General features: G+C 47.7%; 12 protein-coding genes across 12 annotated transcripts; 9 read left to right on the top strand and 3 right to left on the bottom strand.

The window, feature by feature from the left end:
- Positions 1-194: 194 nt before the first annotated feature.
- Positions 195-817, top strand: TRUGW13939_08345 (uncharacterized protein; the record flags this gene model as incomplete). Its single annotated transcript, XM_035491480.1, has 2 exons — positions 195-575; positions 674-817. 2 exons carry the CDS (start codon positions 195-197, stop codon positions 815-817), a joined length of 525 nt encoding a protein of 174 aa, XP_035347373.1.
- A 498-nt stretch (positions 818-1,315) lies between these two features.
- On the top strand, positions 1,316-3,553 carry TRUGW13939_08344 (uncharacterized protein; the record flags this gene model as incomplete). Its single annotated transcript, XM_035491479.1, has 1 exon — positions 1,316-3,553. The coding sequence occupies one exon, from the start codon at positions 1,316-1,318 to the stop codon at positions 3,551-3,553; it is 2,238 nt and encodes a 745-aa protein (XP_035347372.1).
- A 655-nt stretch (positions 3,554-4,208) lies between these two features.
- Positions 4,209-5,447, top strand: TRUGW13939_08343 (uncharacterized protein; the record flags this gene model as incomplete). The annotated part of the gene is made up of 4 exons (XM_035491478.1): positions 4,209-4,381; positions 4,447-4,720; positions 4,932-5,150; positions 5,226-5,447. The coding sequence occupies 4 exons, from the start codon at positions 4,209-4,211 to the stop codon at positions 5,445-5,447; spliced, it is 888 nt and encodes a 295-aa protein (XP_035347371.1).
- A 281-nt stretch (positions 5,448-5,728) lies between these two features.
- TRUGW13939_08342 (uncharacterized protein) lies at positions 5,729-7,169 on the bottom strand (the record flags this gene model as incomplete). The annotated part of the gene is made up of 4 exons (XM_035491477.1): positions 5,729-6,157; positions 6,226-6,511; positions 6,562-6,810; positions 6,868-7,169. 4 exons carry the CDS (start codon positions 7,167-7,169, stop codon positions 5,729-5,731), a joined length of 1,266 nt encoding a protein of 421 aa, XP_035347370.1.
- Positions 7,170-9,240: 2,071 nt separating this feature from the next.
- Positions 9,241-10,008, top strand: TRUGW13939_08341 (uncharacterized protein; the record flags this gene model as incomplete). Its single annotated transcript, XM_035491476.1, has 1 exon — positions 9,241-10,008. One exon carries the CDS (start codon positions 9,241-9,243, stop codon positions 10,006-10,008), a length of 768 nt encoding a protein of 255 aa, XP_035347369.1.
- A 1,137-nt stretch (positions 10,009-11,145) lies between these two features.
- TRUGW13939_08340 (uncharacterized protein) lies at positions 11,146-12,814 on the bottom strand (the record flags this gene model as incomplete). The annotated part of the gene is made up of 2 exons (XM_035491475.1): positions 11,146-12,672; positions 12,737-12,814. 2 exons carry the CDS (start codon positions 12,812-12,814, stop codon positions 11,146-11,148), a joined length of 1,605 nt encoding a protein of 534 aa, XP_035347368.1.
- A 270-nt stretch (positions 12,815-13,084) lies between these two features.
- On the top strand, positions 13,085-14,023 carry TRUGW13939_08339 (uncharacterized protein; the record flags this gene model as incomplete). Its single annotated transcript, XM_035491474.1, has 1 exon — positions 13,085-14,023. One exon carries the CDS (start codon positions 13,085-13,087, stop codon positions 14,021-14,023), a length of 939 nt encoding a protein of 312 aa, XP_035347367.1.
- Positions 14,024-14,257: 234 nt separating this feature from the next.
- TRUGW13939_08338 (uncharacterized protein) lies at positions 14,258-14,965 on the bottom strand (the record flags this gene model as incomplete). The annotated part of the gene is made up of 3 exons (XM_035491473.1): positions 14,258-14,502; positions 14,559-14,665; positions 14,718-14,965. The coding sequence occupies 3 exons, from the start codon at positions 14,963-14,965 to the stop codon at positions 14,258-14,260; spliced, it is 600 nt and encodes a 199-aa protein (XP_035347366.1).
- Positions 14,966-15,255: 290 nt separating this feature from the next.
- Positions 15,256-16,873, top strand: TRUGW13939_08337 (uncharacterized protein; the record flags this gene model as incomplete). Its single annotated transcript, XM_035491472.1, has 2 exons — positions 15,256-15,642; positions 15,704-16,873. 2 exons carry the CDS (start codon positions 15,256-15,258, stop codon positions 16,871-16,873), a joined length of 1,557 nt encoding a protein of 518 aa, XP_035347365.1.
- Positions 16,874-18,733: 1,860 nt separating this feature from the next.
- TRUGW13939_08336 (uncharacterized protein) lies at positions 18,734-19,242 on the top strand (the record flags this gene model as incomplete). The annotated part of the gene is made up of 2 exons (XM_035491471.1): positions 18,734-19,052; positions 19,106-19,242. The coding sequence occupies 2 exons, from the start codon at positions 18,734-18,736 to the stop codon at positions 19,240-19,242; spliced, it is 456 nt and encodes a 151-aa protein (XP_035347364.1).
- A 1,242-nt stretch (positions 19,243-20,484) lies between these two features.
- TRUGW13939_08335 (uncharacterized protein) lies at positions 20,485-21,636 on the top strand (the record flags this gene model as incomplete). Its single annotated transcript, XM_035491470.1, has 4 exons — positions 20,485-20,527; positions 20,575-20,657; positions 20,718-21,446; positions 21,505-21,636. The coding sequence occupies 4 exons, from the start codon at positions 20,485-20,487 to the stop codon at positions 21,634-21,636; spliced, it is 987 nt and encodes a 328-aa protein (XP_035347363.1).
- Positions 21,637-21,920: 284 nt separating this feature from the next.
- TRUGW13939_08334 (uncharacterized protein) lies at positions 21,921-22,805 on the top strand (the record flags this gene model as incomplete). The annotated part of the gene is made up of 1 exon (XM_035491469.1): positions 21,921-22,805. The coding sequence occupies one exon, from the start codon at positions 21,921-21,923 to the stop codon at positions 22,803-22,805; it is 885 nt and encodes a 294-aa protein (XP_035347362.1).
- Between the last annotated feature and the right edge of the window lie 773 nt (positions 22,806-23,578).

Here is a 23,578-nt window from a genome sequence, read left to right as displayed (position 1 = left end):
GACTTATGGGCTAAAAGTTCGCCGCTCGAATTGCTGACAACCATCTTGAGGAGGCGAAAGAAGAGGCAGGGGCGGCAGCACGCCATGGTGACTGATGAAAGTATGATCACAGGGTGGCCACAAGTTCGCCGCATAGCTTAAGACTTGGGGTTGTATTTGCCTAGCCTTTTCATCCATCCTTTCTTAAGTAGTGAATGTACCGAATGCTTCCTGGAGACATATTGGTATTCTTTTTTCTGCATTACATCTTCGTGGTCCAAGTAATGACCGTAGCCATGACTTTGACTCGGAAAATCTACCAGACCTCCAGTCAGAACTTTCTTCGTTGCAAGGCACAGCTTCAGATTAGTTTTCAGGCAAACCATGTCCCTCGATGGTTTCTGGGCTCGGTTTTTCTCGTCGGCAAGAGGAATTTGAGCACTGCGAAAGGTCCACAACAAGCCCAACATCCAAACCCAGGCAACTTTGCCAATCGACCAAAGGAGGAAATGACAGAGATCAGCCGGAAGGGAGGCCAGAAAGGAGGCCGAGCTAGAGGCGTGGGTGGGTTTCACGATATGGACCCAGATAAACAGGTAAGGGCTTGGCGCCTTGATACTCTCCTTGTTTATCGCCCATGAACTGGAAAAGACAGTTAGCAGTGTACTAATGTTCACTTTTCAAAAATAAACAGCGTGAAATTGCAGCCAAAGGAGGCCGCGCATCGAGAGGCTCCTTTACAAAAGGGAGTAAGCGTGCCCGAGAAACTGGACGGAAAGGAGGAAAGTCGCGAAAGCATGGGTCGCTAGAAGATGAATATTCAGACGTGTTCGAGTGATATGGCAAGTGATGAAGCTTGCTTTTTGAGCATATCTGTCTGTAATTCTTCGCAGTGACCCAGGTTGTACAAGAAAAAAATAAACGAGCTAGTCATATAACTTGGGTGTACTAGCAACAAGAGATTGGTGATGGCATGTAGAACAAAACAGTAGCTTTGTATCATGTGGCTGCATATTGAATCGTAACGATATAGCGATATGAGCAAATGATAGATAGATCATAAACAGAGAGGGGGAGAGAGAGAGAGAAGAGGTCCTCATGTCCAATGACGCCGTTTCTCCACACCGCGATCGCGCTAGTCCCGTTCCAGCACAGCGTAAACATTGTTTGTTATCTCCCCTCGTGTTATCGCGACGTGACTACACATTGTTCGACACCTTCTTTGGCTTCTAATCTACGCCTGTTCCAACTAAGCCAGGATGCGGAGCTGATCTAATCATTTCTATTCTGTGAATCATACTGTTTAAACGCCGCGCACCACCCCAATACCGACGCGATGCCGATTTTCACGTCGCCGTTTCCCACGACACACGACACTATCGGAGCGTCGACTCTGGATAGTCCTACTCACAGGCTCCCTTCGCCTGCTTCGGCTGCAGGATCCCGCCAGGGCGCCGAAAGTGATCACGAAGAAAAAACCACAATCAACGAGAACGCCGCCGATGGGGAGATAAACAAAGGACTCTCCCGGGCCTCACCCGACGCACTTGCCGCAGAAGATTTGGATCAGAAAATGGCGCACTACTCAATAGACTGGGACAGATTCCCTGGAGGAAGCCTTAAAAATGGACACGATGCGCCTGAAGAGGAGGAAGAACCAGAACCCGAATTTGGCGGGCCAGAAGACTTGACGATGAATCTAGACAAGTATCTTCTTGGCGATTTCGATTTGAAAGAAGAGCAAAAAAGACATGACCAAATAAATGATGCAATTGAGGAGGACGATGATCTTCCAGAATCTCCGTCTCCGTTCCCCCGTCAGCATCACGATGCCGAAGACAGTGAATTCGACCCCCCGCTCGACATGTCGACGCCATCACATCTAATGTGGAAGAAGAATTTCGGCACGAACAAAGAAGAAACACACCTAGAAGATATTCTAGAGAGCTTTCCCAGCTCACCTGAGAAGTCTGCCAGTCCAACCAAAAACAATGACAATGAAGAGGACATGGGACGGAGCCGGACCTTTACGACTGTTTTACGGGAGATTGAGGACTTACACGAACAACGAAGTGAGAGAGATGAAAAGATCCAAGTCTATCAAGAGAAACTTGGATCTGCAAACGACGAAATTGACTATCTGCGGGCCGAGTTGCAGAGAAAAGCGTCACAGTTATCGGATGCGAATGTCAAAGTCGGCGAGGAAGCTGTTCTGCGGGAGCAGATCCAAGTTTTGAAAAATAAGATTGACGAGAAAGTTTCCCCCGACGAAAGCCTCCACGATCAATTAACCCTACTACGCGAGCAATTGGAAGACGCACAAGAGCAACTCAAGAAGAGAGACGAGGCCTTAGAGGACAGTGAACACCGCCTACGCGAAAACAATACCGCTCAGGAACAACAGCTACGTGAAAAGGATGCTGAAATTGAAGACCTTAAAGCCCAGGCCAGTGAACGCGAGCTTGAGCTAGCCAATCTGGACGAAGAACTGGCCGAGGCAAAACAGGAATACGCCGTGCTAGAGCAACGAATCGGCGCGATAGAAACCCGGAACGTCCCATTAGAGGAGAAGAACATCTTGCTGGAAAAAGAAGTGAATCGCGTCAAATCCGAACTGGTTGCGCAGAGAAACTCTCTGTCGATCATGGCGACTGACCTTTTCATCGAAACCGATGGCAAGGCCTACAATGAACTCATCGATTCCCTGAAGAAACAGTTCAAGACTAAGCAGTCAGCGAGTCAAGATGCCTCTATAGAAGCTACCGAGAACCTCCGAACTAAGCTGGCTGAAGCACAAGCTGAAGCAAACCAGAGTGCTGCAGCACGACAAGCTGCTGAGACGGAGTGGAAACAGTCACAAGAGACGCTCGCTGAATCGCGTACTCTCATCACTACAGTAGAAAGCGAAAATACTCGTCTGACAACGCGTCTCCACGAACTCAATTCCAACCTTTCAACCGTGCGCGAGGAACTACGTGCACTAAAAGAACAACCCATCCAAACGGAACCTGCAGTCCAACCTAAAAGCCCACCTCGAGACTCCTCCGCCGCTCTTCTTGATGCCAGTCGGCTCGAGATCGAGAACCTTAAAGAAGCGCACGCCAATGCCGTTGACAACCTTCGTACATCCTACAACGATTCCGCCTCGAGCCTGCGCGCCCTGCTTTCCGCTTCCGAGAAACGCGAAGCAGACCTGTATTCGCAACTCAGCTCCCTGCGCACCACGGTGGCAACAACACATGAGAACGAAGTCTTGGATCTGAAATCACAAATAGATGACTTACAGTCCACTCTCGCCCTCAAAGAAGAAACGTCTGCTGAGGTTGACCGCCGGATTTCTCGGGCCATTGACAAGCGTGAACGCGAGTGGGAACGCCGAATCGATATCCTACTCAAGGAACGAGAAAAAATGAGCAAAGCGTTGATGGTGGCTTGGGGCGAGAAAGAAGTCGGGAAACCCAGCAGAAGCAGTAGTAGCACTAGTCACAAGGAGTCTTCCTCGGAGAAGCAGGCTGAAAGGGGGACGGAAAAACAGGGACAGGGGTACAGATATAAGTATGTTGTGAGGTCATAAATTGCGTGTTTTTTCTTTCGTTTCTAGGCTTGCATGGCGTCAACTGGTGAGGTTTTTTGACTAGGTATTGATGGGATGGAACGGGAATGGTGTAGGAATCTGGAGGCGTTTCTATCATGGTACCATATCATGTTCTTTACAAATTGGGGTAAACTGAACTGGATTGCATACGAATTGAGATTGCGTGTCATTCATTTAAAACTTTGACGAATACATATCTAAAAGTAGTAATTGTCTCTTGGAGACCTAATATAGGTCATACCATGGTAAATAACGGTCATGAGTACATGTATTCATCGTATCCTTAGTACGCTACCAGGAGGATATATGTGCCGATAGTAGCTATAGAATCTAACGGGGTGTAGTGGCAGTACATAGCAGCCTGAGGCATGCCTGTGAACACTGAATGGTTCTGCCTCTCACATGACACAGCCTTTACCGCTTGACTCTTTGAAAAGAAAGAAGAAAAGGAAAAAAGAAAACCATCTTCTCAACTTCAATCAACTCAACACTCACAATATCAGCTGTGGGCAGGACCGTTCAAAATATAGCAAGCTTTGCCATCAAAATATTGTCGGGAAAGCTTTACTCTCATATTATTTGACATATACGTTCACCTACCCTTTCTTCAGATACTTCAAAACGTCCACTCAAAATGGCCAGCGTGACCTTGCGATTACGCACAAGGCTCGAGGCTCTGTGGAAGACAGTGCTTGACTATAAAAAGATGGATGAAATACTCCTTCAGCACAATGCTATCCCTGATGAATTTCTCAGTGATAACAAAATACGCCTTATTTCTCACGGCTTTGAGAGAGCAGATGACGAGTCTGGTACTTGAGCTGCGATCCACCGATTCTTTTCAAACCTCTCCCACAGTCGAGTATCGACAGTCATCCTATCGACTGGGAACAGGGTCCTACTATTTTCCGTGCATATTCTACGCCAGCATCTTCTGAGCCAGAATTCAAAGAATACATCCCTCCCGGTGACGATTGTGATCATGTTTATGATAGTCCATCGAGCCCGATGAACTGCGCAATGTTCCTTGCATATGGCCACCTTGATAAGTGGGTGTTTGGCGGGTTTCGACGAAAGAATTTTCCCCAAAGACACATTTCCTCTCATCCAAAGCCTCGCACAGCTCAGTGGCATAACCAGGGTCAGGTAAACCCATCCCACTTTTAAGGTCTAAATATCACTACCAGGTTGGGAGTTAACGGCAGGTCACAGTCCCTCTCACGTCCTCTACAAGAGCAAAGGGGTAGTAAGAGCAACTGGGCCTATTCAGAAGCACTGGGATGCATTCGTTCACGAGTACAATAGGATGGGAAACAACCAAACCTAATACCCCCATGTCTTGTTGTTATCTATACAGTCTGACTTCGCTCATGACGGCTCGATCATGCATGGCGAATTGACACAGCTTGTCACGGCGATGCGAAACCGCGCTTATCAGCCTGTGAAGAAAAGGAAAGATAATGACGAGGATACTTATTCTGATTCTAACGATTACGACGATGATGACGACTACTCAGACTCTGAAGATGACATTAAGCCTCCAGAGTTTGCTTTCAAATACGAGCAGAGATTCCCAGTAAGTATCAACCAAATTCACAAAACAATTTACCAAAGACCAGATAATGTAAACTAATGATTCTTTCTATGTTAGGTTTTGATGGTTTCACTTGTTGGTCCTCAACATGCACGGATCTATACGCTTGTATGGATGGTTCGGACGTGGTTATTAGACAATCACGCCTATACAGCTTTGAAAAAAGAGAAATGCGCCCTTGGACTACTTTACAAGCTTCCTCGCAAGTACACCGCTAGAAGAAGCTTGACAATGGGTTATGACTTACGGTACATGGTTACTTTTCAACTTGACATCTAGTTGTTACTTTTATCCAGATCAACGATATTGTTGATCGGGATCACCATTCTAATCAGTTTTCCTCTATATCAGTCATCGTTTTGATCAGTTGTCTCTAGATCAATTTTGCTCAATTTTGCGCTCAAGGAGGGCTGCGTAAAATAAATTTATAGCTCACGACAATTAACAATTTTTAACTCGTGCCTCCATTTCTTCTAATATATGTATATTTACTGGGTTATCTGAAACTACATGCACCACTACCAAGTCACCTTTCACATTTGAAATCGGTGCTATCTCGCTCATGGAAACTCCAGAGTCGGAATACTTGACTCTAGCCACAGGTCTCCCTGTAAGCCCAGCGAGTCGAGCCACGCCGTCCACTCGGGATCTTGGGCAACTACATTAGAGGCTTCGGGGCTCACAAAACCCATAAGCTCCTGATGATGCTCATTTTGACGTGCCATTGGCTCTTCAGACTTATCCCTCTGGGTAGGCTCGGTCTGGTTTAGGATCGAATCAAGACTTTTGGAAAAGATCGATTGGGCTTGTTTGCAGATTTGATAGTTGCTGTGCCCAGACTCTGTCCAAGAGTCGCAGCATGATATCAAGACGCTGATATCTTGAATTATGCCGCTTCGATTGATAACCAATTGTTCTGCAGGTTGCTGATTTTGGCGCAGAAGCTCTAATATCAGAACACTGGCACAAGGCATGGCATAGAACACTAGCTGTGATATGTGTAAGTCTTTGAAACCTGACCTGGTTTAGGTATCTCTGGAATAATAGCGTTACTTACAGCCCATTCCATTTCTGTCCTATAACTGTGCAGTTGGTATCTTTTCCGTGTCGGTAAGAGAACAATATTGACAATCTCGTGCGCAGTTAGGAGTAGCCTCTCGCGGCTGATCTCACTAGAGCTCGCAAGCAGAGTATATAGAAGAAACTCGGTGTAAAGATATTCCAGCCACAGACTTTGTAGGATCATGGCAGTTTTTGTTTGTCCTGCCCTCTGTTGGGCAGTATCGTATTTCATATGTGACGGAATTGACTGCCAAGTCGACTTTAATTTTCGTAGGATGCGTCTGGAGCCAGCGTTAGGATGGATTAAAGGCATGTTGATTATATTACTTACCCTGCTTTTGCCTCGAGGTCTGGTGCTGGAGGCCCAAGTTTCAGCTCTAAAGTCTCTTCACGAATTATACACAGCATTAGTCGCACTCGCTGACCAGAGACTGGACGTATGGTTTTATCTTTGCTCCAGCCATCTGCGTCTAAGTTCTCGCGGGCTTTTAGGAGCATTTCAGGTGTTCCTGTAATTGCAGAGTCTGGCAGATCAAGCGGCATTTCGATTACGCAGAAGTGGCGACTAAGATGAACAGGACTATAACCAGGACACTGTTAGTCAAAATGGTATTTTAGTGTATCTATAAGATCCTACCGAGATATGAAACTGGCGCACACTTTGTCATGGTCATGGGCCCAAGCAATTGCTCTTTTCCGAATCTCAGTCATATAAAATGGTACTGAAGGATCATGCTGAGTTCCTTTGTGGAAACCCAGAGCAAAAAAGATGGACGATATGCTACCCATAAGCCGTAACACATGGTATGAGTCGTCACCAAAGCACCATGTAGCGAATACAATAGTAAGCAGCTGAAACCATAGCGTTAGATCGTTGATAGCACCGAGATAGTCGCAGAATGATTCACACTGGACGCAAGCTTGAAAAGCCCGTTGCATTAATGTTTTGCGATCTGATTTCCACGTTTCATGAGCAGATGAACTAGATAACTTGTCTTTTTCTCCGCCTAGGTATATTCCAATTTGCGCACAGTACATGCCAATCGTCTCCCAGCGCAAAGCCTGTGTGGAAAATGCTGACTCCAATGCGCAAGCAGCTGCAGTGGGAGGAAAGACAGGGGGTAAAGAGGTTCGCTCGAATATCTCTCGGGATATTAATTTCAGATTTAGAGACGAGCGATCATTTAATAATCTTTGTATGCTGTTATTTGTTGCGTTCCACGCTCCCTCGACAAGGGGTCCACGAATGTATAGGTCTGTCTCAAGAATCGAGCTGTCAAGAGGTACACCGATTTCGGTAATCAGTTCCAAAATATCATTCAATAATCTTACTCCTTGGGAGATTATTTGTTGATTAGGTGGAGAAGGCCGAGTTAGGGCTATACTGGTCCTTGTCAGGGATGTATACGAGCGATGCGAGTGGGGGTTATTTGGGTCCGCAAAGGACATCAAGTTCTTGTTCATATTGATCAGCTCATAAGGGCTTGAACCAGTTGCCTTTTTTTTGATGCGGCGTTTCCTGATCGCTTTGGGGCGTGAGCTGTTTGGCCATGGGAGCCGGGTGGTAATGGCATTGCTGCTCGGACAGCCGGCGGCGTACACACCTCCCACACACTGGTCGTCCGTGATCGCATCGAAGTTTGGACTTGCGGCATGGCTCACATGCGGACATTTGGCCGTTGCGTCGGACTCTATCAGTCATTATGAGACATGAAAGGGTGAAAGGAACCGGTGAACTGTGAGGTCCGAGTGAAGACGGCTGTTTAGTCGAACCCTCCGTAGCCTCAAGCAACCAAGCCAGGTGAAAAGCAAACGCGTTCGCTCAAATGACCAAAATTCTCGCTTGTATAATAGATTCCTTCTTTGTAATGAAACTGGCTTATTTGACCTACTTGCTCGATCGTCGCGTGCGGTACTTGTAGGTGATGAGATCCGAATCCGAGCGAGACGAGCTCCGAAGCCGACAATGTACGGAGTAAACTCTATACAAGTAAAAAGTTACTGCCGGAAAAATCCCAATTATAATAAACCTCACTTCCAATCAAAGTAGTCAAGTCATAAGAAATTAAAAAAAAACCCCCCCCAATAATAATCCTATGTATATATATATAGTCTATGTCAAACTTTTTACCACTACCCCAAAAAGGGAACCCTCTTGGGGATTCTTGTAAGTGGTAGTAATATCAGTTCGACAGTCTATCTCAAGATCTTGCTTCTTTTCCACTTTTAGACCTCTCTAAATATATATTTTTTGAGTTATTTCGGGTTTATGCGTTTTCAAATAATGGAAATTGTTAATCTATTGACTACCTGCTGCTTAACCAGTCATCTATGTGATGGGTAAGTTCGGATTGGTAGCTTTTCTTGCCATAATCACTGATGTATGGACCCTACGTATTCATCATACCTGTCATAATGGAATTTCGACCAATTGCCGCTTTCAGTTGGAACATCTCGCATCATTTCATCTCTAGCACACTCTTTACACGCATCGATCTATTTCTGCAATACCCAGCCAGTTGTTCGTTGAACAAGATCGCTATATAGCCGCTTTCAAGACTTGGGTTAAGACAAGCAATCACAGCCTAGAACTTCTCTCTAATAAAAACATGAGTTATCTCCGCAAACTTTAGAACCCTTACTTTTCCATGGTAATAGAATTCTCATGCCTGTTCTGAACAGATAAGATGATCTTGATTTGCTCTTCCAGAAAATTGTGAAAAATGCAGATGAGTAAAGAAGTATTTTCCCTGATACTAGGACGGATGATGGTGGGAATATAGATAGAATGGAGATCTTGACAGGGAATATGGTGGCTTACAGAATCGGATAGATTGTTGCCCCGTTCATTCCACCAAATTCATCTTCGGGTCAGCCTACATTTAGCAGAGTTGAATTAGCGATAGTATGATCGGGTAATATTTTGCCGGACGGTAAGATTGTTTGCCCGCGTGGGTTCTGGAGACAGCTTTTCTAACACATTTTTATAAAAGGGTCAGATGCGCTTCCAATGCTGTTGTTCAGATGCATCTGTCTAGCCACACACACACAATTATACGCTTCTGCATTATCGTCCATCTTAGAAGCTCACTCCACGGTGAAAATAGTCATTACTGGCGCGACCGGCTACATCGGACACGAAGTACTGGACCAATGCCTTCGTGAACCTAGAATTACGTCCATAATCGCCATAGGTCGCCGCAGCCCACATTTGAACCACCCAAAGCTTGCAGTCATCATCCAGGAGGACTTTTCCCAGTATCCTGCTTCGGTTATCTCTCAGATTCAGGATGCCAATGCTTGCATCTATTGCCTAGGGACTAACATACCAGTCAAGCCCGCAGAACTCAATCGGAAGATCAATTTTGAGTACGCTACGTCTACTGCGAAGATGTTTGCTTCGATACCTCACACAGTGGGGTCGACTTTCCGGTTCATCTATCTCAGTGGTGCCCTGCCAGAGAAGAATCCGGAAAAACATCTTTGGTTTCTTGCAGATAATCGGAAAATGAGAGGGGAGTTGGAAAACCAACTTCTACGGCTTCACGAAGACCATAGAGCATCTGGATTTTCGATTTCGATTGCACGACCTGGTTTTGTGCAACCCAAGGGTGCCAATATACGAGGTTGGCTAATCAGCATCGTGGCCAACGCAATCATGCTTGACGATATAGGCTCCGCTATGGTGCACCTAGCAATCCAAACGCATCAAGATGTGATTGTGGAAAATGAGAGTTTGAAGACGCTTGCCAAGAAATATCAGCTAGATCATAATTAGTAGAGACAATATTTTATTAATCTTCTGCCTACTTTAAGTTTGATCTCCACCCACCACTGCGTGACGAGGTGGACAGCACCTTGCTTGTTTGATACTGTAAGAAATCTCAAACACGTCGAGTCAAGTGACTGGTATGCCTTTCACTGATAACTATCTTATAACTGACCGAAAAATTGGCGAACCGGACAAACCATTGATAGGTCGGTGTGGTGTAGTGTGGTTTATGGGGGTGCATGCAGGGTTATCCTCACTCTCTGATTTAGGCAGGCTTCGTACAAAGGTCGAGCGAGGAGTGTACGGAGGAGAGGAGAGGAAAATAAGCAAAGGTCCCCTAGGAAATTCCCTTTCTAGTCACCTAGAAAATGTGAGAGGGGGACGTCCCAAAATGGCATCAGAGCTGGAAACCGTGCTCTATTGCTACTAATACATGCACTGACAAGGATAATCTCCCTGGAACGCTCTGTCTGTGCAGGACTTATAATCATTCTATTTTTCTGACATCTGAAATCTGAAATCTAACTAATTGCCATAATAATGGTGTCGTTTACGGATTGAATTATACATCGTCCCATACATTCATACATACGCATCTCACGATTATGCAGATAAGGTTAAAGCAACCAGAGCTAATTGAACGAAACAAAAACATATAACTAGCACGAATAATATTTCTCAACTCTACCACAATATTTATATGTATCTCAACATGCATACATACGGAGAAATGTGTGGGGACTAGCGTCGCGAGCCTTAATCCTTGATCAGACGTTCAATCATACCATCCTTTCCCTCCTCAAACGCGATGGCCTACATGTATTCCAGGCCATGTTTTTCACTCGGCGAATGGCTGTCAAAGAGAACTCGATTAGATTAGTAGAATAACAATACTACTTCAACCTCGAACTCGTATGAATATGTTTTACGTCCATGCAATAATCCACACATATCAATTGATATCTCGTAGTATAGCGACTTTTGACGAATCTAACAAATACAACATTGAAACTATTGACAGTCAAAACTAAAACGCCAGACAGCTGAGGTCCCATCTCAGACATGCTCCACGGATGAACGGAAACTAATCGTTAAGTACATTATAATAAAAGACTCGGTTCAAAAAAGGAAAAAGAAGACAAACTATCGCCCCCTTCCTTTACCTCCACTGCCACCTCCACCACCACCTCCGCCTCCCATCAACCCACCCATTTGGCTCATCATGCTCTGCAAGTCCATGCCGCCCATACCAGGTATTCCTCCTCCGGCGCCTCCTTGTCCCTGCAACATTTGCATCATCTTGGCCATGTCGCCCATGCCCGGCATACCGCCGGCGCCTCCAGCACCGCCCATGGACTGCATGCGTTTTTGCATGGCGGCCATCTGCTGGTCCTTGTTTCCGCCCTTGAGCATGTTCTGGGCGCGCTGCATCTGTTTGCGTTGTCCACCGACTTTCTTGGCCATACCGGACATCATGCGGTGCTGAGACAGGAGATCTTCGACCTCACGGACGGTCGTTCCGCTACCACATGCGATACGGACAATGCGGCTGGGCTGATCAATAAACATCTTACCGTCGCTGTCGAGTTCTGCGGCAGTCATGCTGTCGAAGATATAAATCATCCGTCGGAGTTTCATGGTCCCGTCTTCGTCATCTAGTCCAGCGGTAATGTTGGAGAGACCAGGAATCATGCCGGAGAGCTTGGACAGCGGACCCATTTTCATGATTGACGTTATGTTCTCACGGAAATCGCGTACTGTGTAGAGACCAGCGGTGATGTGTTTGTATGCCTCCTTGGCGCCAGCAGAGTCCTTGGTGACAGCCTGCACGTGCTCGACGAGCCCTGCCATGTCGCCCATACCCAGCAGCTTCTGCACAAAGGCCTTGGGCTCAAACCGTTCCAGGTCCAGCATGTGCTCGCCTGTTCCCAAGAAAATGATTGGCGTGTGAGTCGCAGCGACGGCGGAAATCGCACCACCGCCAGCGGCATGGCCATCTGTTTTCGTAATGATAATAGCACCAAAGTCTGCCGTGGCTTTGAACGCAGAGGATTGTGCCTCTGCGGCCTGGCCAATCGTGCTGTCGAGGACCAGAATGGTCTGGTCTGGCGTGACTGCGTTTTGGATCTGGGTCATCTCCTCAAAGAGATCTTCTTCCTGCTTGTGTCGACCACTCGTATCCACAATGATAACGTCAAAGCGCTCTTTCTTGAACTGGGCAACACCTTCCGCTGCCACGACCACGGGGTCGGTCTGCGTGAGACTGCCGTAATACGGGATCTTCGCTTTAATGGCATTCTGCTTCAGCTGATCAAAAGCACCTGCACGGAAGGTGTCCGCACAGACAAGAGCGGTCTTGAAACCGCGCGTCTGGTAATGTCTCGCCAGCTTCGTACAAGTCGTTGTTTTACCAGCACCTTGCAGACCCACAAACATAATCACATTGACACGGCCCTTTTTGGGACGGAAGGGGTCGGCGTGAGGGTTGACGAGTGCCACGAGTTCATCAAAGACGGCCTTTTGGATCAATCGTTTCTTGTTGACAGCGGCGGGGGCGGAGGCGAAGTTGACGCTGTTCTTGATGGACTTGCGGAGGTTCTGGACCAGGCGCACGTTGACGTCTGCAGACAGTAGTGCAGCACAAATCTCTTTCAGCATCTCATCGAATGCCTGATATAATGAGTATTCTGTCAGCTTCTTCAAAACAAATCACTAGAGGGACAGGAGAATCAACCTTCTCGTCGAGATTCGCCGACCTCGTAAGATCGCTCACGGCGGCGTTGATGCGCCGCCCCAAGTCTTGAAGAACCATGTTGGGCTAGCTCTGTGTACGATCTGTCGTTGTAGATAGTCGAGACAACAGAGTAAGTCGCAGACACAAAATGCGGAGACCAAGAGTTGCTGTAGTGGGATGCGTGGACGCTCGCTGTGGATGTGGCAATTCCACCCTGCGGAGACTCGGCCAATCGGAGCACGCTTTGCTCTCTCCCGCTTATCGCCCGACGAAAAAATAATTATCAGTTACGGCTTTATCGATTCAACGCAACCACAACAACACTCGAACAAAAATAACACAGTCGCAATGGGTATTACGGCGGCTTCAAAGAAGAGGAAGGTCCGCGATGGCATGGCTGGAAAGGTCCAGCCCAAAAAGAAGTTCAAGAAGCAGGCCGCATATCACAGCAGCTCAGAAGACGACAGCAACGACGACGACGAGGAGGCAGAAGAGGTCTTTGCGCCTGTGAATCTGCTCGACTCGGATTCAGAAAAGGAGTATACGAATGCGCCAAGAAGCAAGAGCAATGGTGCAAAACCAACCGAGAAAAAAATTAAATCAGCGAAAAATCCATCGAAAAAGACGAACAATGACGAGAAAAGCGATGAATCCGGAGACAATGACGACGCTGAAGACAAAGAAGAGTTAGAAGAATTAGAAAATGATTCATACCCCGAAGCAGAAGAAGGCGACGACGACAATGACATGTCAGATGCGTTCGGCTCGGACGACGACGACAACGACGGCAACCAGAAAAAGGTTCCAAAACGCCATGATCCCTCGGTGTTCTCGACTTCTATTTCGAAAATTCTGTCCACCAAGCTGTCTACGGCTGCACGCGCAGATCCAGTCTTGTCTCGAAGCAAGAATGCCGTTCAGGCATCGGCCGAGCTTGCAAACGAGCGTCTAGAACAACGAGCACGCGCGAAGCTTCGCGCTGAGAAGAAAGAGGAGCTGGATCGGGGCCGAGTTCGGGATGTCCTGGGTATTGAACGCGGACAGGCCGGAGAAACTGCCGAGGAAGAAAAGAGACTGCGAAAAATCGCCCAGCGTGGTGTTGTCAAACTGTTCAATGCGGTCCGCGCAGCCCAGGTTCGGGGTGAAGAGGCTGCTCGAGAGGAACAGAAGAAGGGAACGATCGGAATGGAAGAGAGAAAGAAAGCAGCCAACGAAGTCAGTAAGCAGAGCTTTTTAGATCTTATCAACGGGAAAAAAGGTGCTCCGTTGAACATTGAAGAGGCTTGATGGTGAAAATAAAAAGTTGCGTTTTCTTTTTGCAATTGGAGCACATGTCTGGCGTTTTATGTATGGGATTTTGCTTCTGAAAATACCGGTGTATTTCATTTTAGGTCATACTAAGTACCTTTCTATATCTATTTACAAATACGTCGCCGATAAGCCATTACCATTCCCATTCAGAGTAGAGAGCTGAACATGCAGACTGTAGATAGTACAAGAATATATGCTTTTTTTTGTTGTTTATTTCTTGTCGGCGAAATCGCTCGCTTGCAAGTTCCTTGTCATAGATGGCAACTTGACAACCAGGCCATCCAATTCTTTGGTCATTTTCACTTGGCATCCCAGCCGAGACGTCTCGGTGAGGCCAAACGCGAGATCCAGCATATCGTTTTCGTCGTCATCGGGCTCGGGCATTTTGTCATATAGGTCAGGGTCTTCAACGATAACGTGGCAGGTCGAGCAGGCACAAGAGCCTCCGCAGGCACCTAAAAGTCCGAGTCAACATATGGATGCGTCCTCGGAGGAGGCCAAAATTTCTCACCTTCCATTTCCACGTCATTGGCCTGTGCAATGTCCAGCAGGTTGTCGCCTTCGGATACTTGGAAGTCGTATTTCTCGCCATCTTTATCGACAAATGTCACCTTGATCCTACTGCTAGTTAGTTACGACGCAGTAAACCGGGCCAAACTGCCGGACTCACTCCTCGCCCGGTTTCGGCGGCGTGATATGGCCATGAGCAGCGCCAGGTGTAGCAGAGAACCGTCGTCGAGATCGCCCAAAGCTCTGAAGATGCGTGTTTGCCGATAGCTGCTGTCTATGCGGCCTCTGATTTTGCAACGAGTGGGCGTTGAAATTCCGTTGGAAACGGCGCAGCGCAGGCCCGTTGGCGGAATTTACCCTTGATCCAGCGAGCCGGATGTGGTGGCTGGCTTCCTTCCAGAAGAGCATGGCGACTAGACTAGCAGCTATTCCGAGAGTCCGATACTGTTATCCTCGTGCGCAGAAACAGAATTGAAAAAAGCCACGGGCGAACGAAAGATTGCGGATATCCAAGCCCGACTTACTGGTTGTGGTTCGGCCGTGTGGAGCAGCAAGGAAGCGCCCGGCTCAAGTAGACTAAGCAAGTCGATGCGGCGGGAGCTCTCTTCACCTCGCAATCATTTTTTTCACCTCTTCCTAGCCACAAGCCATCGAATGTGCCATCAGCCAGGGCCTATGCGTCCACCTGGAGAGCATTCATGAATTCGCAACAGGAGGGGCCGAACCCCTTTCGCCCATACTACGTGCCTGCGACAGGCCTGTCGCCCGTTGACATTGTGCATGCCTCGTCCGCAGCGCACATCACCGCGAACGCATCTTCAAAAACAACAATAGGCAGCTCGGCGCGCGATTTCCTGTCGGATCTGGACTATGGCGACTATCTGGAGGCGTCGCCGTCGGTGTCGGAGTGGTTCAGGGACCTTCTCGATCGAGCAGTATGGAAATATTCGAGCGCCTTGATAGCCCAGCCATTCGACGTCGCAAAGATCATCCTCCAGATATATGTCGCCCCCGGCGATGAAGAAGAGAGCCGGAGCAGCAGTCATGAACGGCGGCGACATTTTGTGGATGAAACTTCTGATGCGGTTCGTTATGTTTTTTTTATCTGGCCTTCGAGAGAAAGCAATAACTGATTCTTTCTGATAGGAGTCCCAATCCTCCGACGACGAGAGCTCTTTTTTCACATCCACAGCTCCAACGACACCGTCTCCAGCAACGCCCAAGAGGCGCCGCATTCAAGTCACAGATCGCTCCGGTTATATACAGTCGCCTACCACTCCCAAACACCGTCTGCAGATCGCCAATCCTTCTTCGTTGACGGACGTCATTTCACAGCTATGGTCAACGAGCGGGCCCACGTCGGTATGGAAAGCGACAAATGTGACGTTTATATACTCACTGCTTCTTCCCACGCTCAATACCTTCATCCGCAGTCTTCTGTCTGCAATCATCGGCTTGCCGGAAGTTGGAACTGCACCCTCTTCTGCCGAGGATATTCTGACTGTGGCCTCTCCAAGCGCAACATTGATCCTGAGCTTCGTTTCATCTGCTGTCTCGGCGATCATGCTGGCGCCAATTGACACTGCACGCACCTTCCTCATTGCGACACCTCTCACTCATGGGCCGCGGTCATTGCTGCGTGCCATTCGTCTTCTTCCTACTCCAAACTACTCCATTCCTCTACATCTTGTGCCAATCACTATTCTGCACTCTAGTCTACCCAATCTACTTTCCATGAGCACTCCTCTATTCCTCAAGAATTATATTGCCGTCGACCCGGTTCTGAATCCGTCCGTGTGGAGTTTCTTCTCCTTTATTTCGACCTGCTTGGAACTTGGGGTTCGATTTCCCCTTGAAACCGTGTTGCGCCGAGCTCAAATCGCTACATTCACATCGCCGGCTCTGCGTCAGAAGAACATTGCCAAGAGCGATCCCTCTCAATCCCAGTCTCTTATCAGGAACAACACCGGAGAAGTCACGGAAATCGAAACGATCGTCCCAACACCGAAAACGTATAGGGGTATCATTGGCACTATGTGGAGTATCGTATACGAAGAAGGGCTCGCGCCTACAAAGGGCCCAGGCATAGACGCAAACATGCAGAGCAGGCTCCAGAAACACAATGGCCAACCCCGGCGCAAACCAGGCCAAGGTGTGCAAGGTCTGTATCGTGGATGGAGAATCGGGATGTGGGGACTGGCAGGTGTTTGGGGAGCAGGCTTCCTGAGTGCTAGCATGGGGAACGGCGAAGAAGAGATTATTACTTCTTCGCCAGGTATTGGATATCGAGTTGGGGGCCAGGCTCGACAGTTTTAAGACGTTTTTTTCCGTCTCAGCTGGCACTTTTCTCTGAGCACTCGGTGTTTATCTCTACTCTCACTTCGTATGACATGTTTGATGGCGTTCTCAGCGTTTGTATATTGACGACACGGTATAATTAATATAAGATTTATTCAAGCTAAATGTATTTACTAGCAGATTATTCAATTACTTTCTAATATTTGGCCGGAGTTTGTACAGTTGATACACCTCAGTAGTAGCATTTGGACTCTTCAATAGTAAAAAGAATAGGTATAGGTTTCTAAATCAACTAATAATATTCGGTTACCTAATACTCAGTACAATGCTACTAGCATTTGAAAAGGCAAAAGAGAATTTCCTTGTCCAGACATAAACAGCATCGATGTAACGACACAACGACACAACACTGCCGTCAACGGGTAAAATTTATTGCTGTTTTCCGTACCTGCCGAGTCTAATATTGAATATTTCTACTCCCGGAAGTTGACTCCAGACTATCTAGAACATCCCCGCTACAGAGCAATAGGAGATGATCGTCATTATTAAATGGTTTCCTGGCACGGGCATGGAAAATTATGGTCAGTAATTTCCTTTCAGGAACGAAGCTCGATCGTATAGAGGAATTCGTTCCTGGACTTGTTTCTGAGGCAAGCGAAATGAAAAGGCAGTAGCTTGATATGCCCCAACCCTACAGCAGGGGCAGATCCATCCCAGTCACCGCCGTCTTCCAACATCGCCCTTTATACGCGCGCAAATCTCTAGCACGCCAGCCTTGCTTTTTTTTTCGAGAGAGAGCCTCACTCGAAGCTACTGCTAGTGCTACATACTATCCATTCCCTGACTTACCCGATCCAGGGCTGTTGGGCTTCATACCCGCCCCTCGTGCGCACCCTTGCAGATCCAGCCATTCTTCGGTGATTAGCCCTGTGCTACATCCCCAAAAGCTTGGCCCGGCACATACATCTCTTGTTTCACTTGTCTGGCCAATGACGCCTGCTGTTCAGGACGCGCCATGGTCATTGGAGCAGGCCGTTCAACTCTATTGCTACAACAATACGTACTGTTTGATCGAAACAAGCGTGGATCAAATGGATCAAACCTAGTTGAGAGGATCAATAAAAAGACAATCGTCAGGTGATACGCGCCGCGACAGTGGTCGAGCGTGAATAATAATTTCGAATCATTGGCCGAGTCCTGCGAGTTCCTCGTGTCTGGGTGGATTTGCTCGCTCCGTTCAAGGTCAGGGCATGACTCCCATGGAATCCTAGGGCCTTGTACCTTGTACACAGTGGGCTACTTTCCGGGTCTACGTATGTACCTAACTAGGCATTCGGGGTCTTAGTGGAGCATACTGCATTGATCCTAGTTTGCAGTAGCCCACCTTGAAGACCTTTCCTAGCAAAGGGAATGGCAAGACAAACAAGATCAAGGTCAAGCAAACACTACTCTTCGTGCTCAAGAAACAAACACGTGCTGTGAGCGGGTGCAAATTAACATGCCTCTGGTACCTGGATCGAATGGCTCGTGCTCCCTATGGCTGAGTATAGATCCGTTCCTCAAAGCCGAGGGCTACCATTCCAACTCCTGAAATCAGTATTGAAGCAACAATAGCTTGTTGGGTTACTCATGAATGTGGCATCCCACGGCACTGAGCAAAGACTGCCATCAAAACGCCCCCTTGAGAGGAGACCCAGCGAGATCCGTGCCTCCATCTTCGTCTATATAAACCTGTCCGATGTGCCCCCCAGAGTCAATTCTTTCCATCATCATCACAATCACTCTCTATCAAGCCTTCACTTCTCTCAAAGTCTTTTAGACACTTTTTTTTTACATTTTCCGAACACTCGTTCTTCAGAAAACCCAAAAACCATCAAAATGCAATATACTTCGGTTATCCTTGCTCTCGCCGCCTCTGCAGTTGCTCTGCCCAACGTTGGCCCCAGCCCCAAGGGTGGTGAAGCCTCCAAGGGACAGCAGCCTTTCTGGCCTACCAGCGACGTCTCGGTCGAGGAGGCCAAGGCCGCCTGCGGTAACGACAACCAGATCTCTTGCTGCAACGATGCCACCATCACTGGTGACCAGGTCGAGGTCGAGACCGGTCCTCTCTCTGGTGCACTGAAGAACCTCCTCGGAGGCAAGAACGGTGCCAAGGGTCTCGGTCTCTTTGACAAGTGCTCCAAGCTCAACCTCGATGGTAAGATCATCTTTACTTCTTTATTCCAACTTGCATACTCACACCCACAACAGTCCTCATCGGTCTCAACGACCTCATCAGCAACCAGTGCAAGCAGAACATTGCTTGCTGCCAGGGCAACAGCGCCGACTCCTCCGGCGACCTCGTCGGAGTCAACCTGCCTTGCGTTGCCCTTGGCTCCCTTCTGTAGAGAACTCGCATATTTATCTATCATTTCCTTTCTTTTGCTTCATCTTCATGTCAAGTTGTTATCACTCTGGCCATGTATCTCCGCCTGATATGTTTAGTGAGAAGGATGAATGAGCTGGATTAGAGGACAAAACGGCGTGTTTTTTTCTATACAATATTTTCTTTTTCGAGATACAGGGACCGAATGTGACTGTTGTTGTTCGGGCATAATTCTAATTACTCAATATTTTGGTGCGCGTCGTCAATATTGAACTTTTGTTTTTATTCTAGTGCTCTACTAAAACAGACCTGTCTTATTACTTTTTTCTTGACACTTCCCTAGATTATAGCCAATATCATTAGCTTCTAAATTCAACTTCTAACACGTTCGGGTGACCATTATTCTAAACAGTCTTTCGTATGGTTTTATCATATTCAAGTCTTTACTTGTTGATTTTATCCGTATTTGGTTATGTACATACTTTGGATTCTGTAACTACATACATGCAACATAAGTTGGCTGTGTCGTAAGCATCAATTCAGACATTTGAACTCAACTCTGTCTATTTGCTTCGATTGCTTTTGTGAAATTTTTATTAGTGGATTATGTTTAATATGCTTGAATTTATCATGACAAGAGTATTTAAATTTTAGTTCTGGTACATATGTAGATTTGATAAATTGACAATTGTACATATATATATCGCTATTGATGTGTATATCAATATTCCGGGTACAGTTCTAAACACCCAATCAACATTTAAGCACCACCCTAGCCAAACTACATGCAAACTTAATGTCCACCGAGTTATTCAATACTCGAAATGCGTTATCCACTCAGTTGATTAAAAACACATATTCATAGTATACATTACTGCGAGATATGTTGTCAATATACCGAATCAGGCTAGCGCGGGCCTTATCGATAAGGGCTGTCACATGCTGGCAATCACTGTACACCCTGCAAATTGTGCACTTATACAAGATTTTAAACACAACACCACTGTATTATTACTATCATGGTCCATTATTGAATATCGTGAAAGATTAATAATCGAGCTGGGCAGGTTGCACGACTAGATCGCGGGGGTGGAGCAGCGTTAGTTAACCTCGGTCGGCGTCGGTCGGCCCCCAAAGCGTTCTTGCCGTCCGTCGGCCGCGGTTGCTATAACTAACCTATTTGTTCTGCTTTGTCTTCTCAGCGTCACCCCTTCACCCTCGTCGCTTTGATTACATTCTAGTCTCGGCGTCGACTGCTACAACCATGCCTTTCAATACAGCCCTCACCAGGAAACTGGGCATCGCAGGTAAATCACTCGTCCTTTAAGTGAAAAACATGCTCACCGTCAGCCAGTGCCGGTTGTCCAGGGTGGCATGCAATGGGTCGGATACGCCGAACTCGCCTCTGCAGTCAGCAACGCTGGCGGTCTTGGAATCGTACGTTTGACTTCAATATTGGCAGCTTCTGCCCATTCGAACACTGACTGACTCCTGTAGTTGACCGCATTGACCCAACCCACGCCTGAAGACCTGCGCAAGGAGATTCGCAGGTGCCGAACCATGACCAACAAGCCCTTTGGCGTCAACATCACTCTCCTGCCGGCCCTCGTGCCCCCGGACTATGCCGCATATGCGCGCGTCGTGATCGAAGAAGGTATCAACATTGTCGAGACCGCCGGAAATAGCCCCGGCCCCGTGATTCAGCAACTCAAGAAAGCAAACACTATTATCCTCCACAAATGCACTACCATCCGCCACGCCAAGGCTGCTGTGCGCTTGGGCGTCGACTTTTTGTCCATTGACGGCTTTGAGTGCGCGGGCCATGTCGGCGAGACCGATATTACCAACTTCATCCTCCTGAGCCGCGCGCGACAGGACCTCAAGGTTCCGTTTATTGCATCTGGAGGCTTTGCTGATGGCCAGGGTCTGGCTGCGGCTCTGTCGCTGGGCGCTGAGGGCATCAACATGGGAACACGGTTTATGTGCACTATTGAGGCCCCCATCCACCACAACATCAAAGAGGCCATTGTCAAGGCCCAGGAGACTGACACCGAGCTTGTCTTGCGTCGGTGGAAGAACACAACACGGCTGTTCAAGAACAAGGTTACGTCCGAAGCCGTCAAGATCGAAAAGGAAAGCCAAACGGGCGAGTTCAAGGAAGTCGCTCCCTTTGTCAGTGGCCAGCGCGGCCGCCAGGTGTTTACCAACGGCGACCCAGAATTTGGCGTGAGCCCATTCTCTCCCGCTCTTTTTAAAGGTTACGTTTGACTAACTAAGCGTCTAGGTTTGGACTGCCGGCCAGGTCATTGGTTTGATCCACGATATCCCGACGTGCGAGGTATTGGTGTCGCGCATTGAGAAAGAGGCAGCGGACGCTCTGAACAGGACTAGGTCTTTGTATCAAAGTAAACTGTAGTTACCATGTAGAAATGACGTACACCTGTCTCGTATATGTTTCGGATTATAGTAAACATGCAATCATTGTTTCTGTCTAAAAAAAAAGCCGAGTACAGTTCCCAAAACAGACTAGCGCGTCGGCGGGCCAATCTGCTCTTCTCAGCCCGGCTGCAGCTGTTTGCACCTCGAACAACCAAATGCGCACAAAAGAAAGAGTTAACTGACAGATCTCGCTCAGTGATTTCTCGCAAACTACACTGCACTGGATTATTTAATGTCAAACCAAACTTTTGCTAATACACAATGAGTGAGGATTCCGTCTCTAGCGATGCGCACATCCCTCCGACGACGAGCGCGACTCGGCCGTCTGAAAACCCAGCCAAGGACGATACCAAGCGCGAACCACAAGACGAAGAAGAGGACGGGGAGTACAAGGAAGATGCAGAACCTCGCCGCGACCAGCTAGACGAGAACGATCGTGACGAGAAAGAGGAAGAAGAAGACTCTGGCGCACCCCCATTACCCGACGAGGAAGTCCCGCCACTCCCAGACGAAGCACCGCCAGGCGAGGCTGCTTCTGCTGCTGCTGATGACGGGTGGGAGCCTCTCTGGGATGGAAATGCGCAGGCGTATTACTTCTACAATCGCCTAACTGGTGTTTCGCAATGGGAAAACCCCCGCGTGCCAGAGGAGGAGGCGGCGGCCGCCGCCGCAGCAGCATCGGCATCAACATCAGCACCAGAGCCGCGTCCACCGGGTGTCGATGAACCAAGCCCTCCGCCAGCTCACGCGCCGCCCGTTCTAGGAGGTTATAACCCGGCTATCCATGGCGACTACGACCCTACAGCTCCATATGCGCAACAAGACCAACAGGCCGGTGGACCAGGTGGTGCTGGTGCTGCGACAGAGGATCCATCACAGCTCTACGCCGCCACGGGTTCTTTCAACCGCTTCACAGGAAAATGGCAGGACGTTTCTCTAAGGCCAGAAAACTACAACGACGAGAACAAGTCGCGGCGGCAGATGCATGCTTTCTTTGACGTTGATGCGGCCGCGAATAGCCACAATGGGAGGAGTCTCAAAGCCGAACGCAGCGGCAAGAAGCTCAGCAAGGCTGAGGTGAAGGCCTTTCGCGAGAAGAGACGCGAGCGAAAGGAAGAGAAGCGTCGAGCTTGGCTGCGAGATTGACAAGGTTTTGGTTTTGGTTTTGGGGGTTTTTTTTGTTGTATACATACATTTCTTGGTTCGTCTTTTTGGCGTAGGGCTTGGCCCAGTATTGCATGGAAAGGGAGTTGAAGAGGTCTATTTGCATTGCTTTATTTAGGCAGGTACACAGAAATAACAGTCTGTATTATCGATATTATTATCTATTGAATAGTTTCAATTTTTACATTTATTGCAATTTGCTTCAATTGTTTGCAGCGGAGTCACGTGGTGATACCCGTACCCCTCCGCGATAACCACCTGTAGTTTTTTTTTTTAAATCTATCTTGACTTTAATAACTTTATCTCAAGCCCTTGAGAAATATTCCTGCTGCTCTCGATTTTGAGTTCTGTTTGAAACGGTATGTGTGTCTTTTATGATATTTTTCCTCCCTTGCGTGAAGAAGAAACAACCAGGCTTTTATTCAACCCCACACTTTGTATCTGAAATATATTTATTTGTCGGAGACTTTCACATGAATAACCTCAAATCTGTCCAATGCCTTGGAGTCTAGCTCTTCTTTCACCCAGGTCTCGAAAGGTTATGTTTTGCTTTGAGAGCTTTTATACCCAGGCGCATGTTGAAGCTCTTTTACTATACCCAACCCCTGCAAATGCACATTTTCCGAGGACATATAAAAACACGAACAACAGACAAACTAACTTTCAGCAGAAATCCACACCAAACAACCTAGCTACAGCTACCAAAACTTGACAAGAGGAATAACCAAGGAAAAAAGAAAGAAAGAAAAAACACC

Source organism: Talaromyces rugulosus, chromosome IV, assembly GCF_013368755.1.
Source record: "Talaromyces rugulosus chromosome IV, complete sequence".
In the NCBI taxonomy this organism is placed as follows: domain Eukaryota; kingdom Fungi; phylum Ascomycota; class Eurotiomycetes; order Eurotiales; family Trichocomaceae; genus Talaromyces; species Talaromyces rugulosus.
This window is presented reverse-complemented; position numbering and strand designations above follow the sequence as displayed.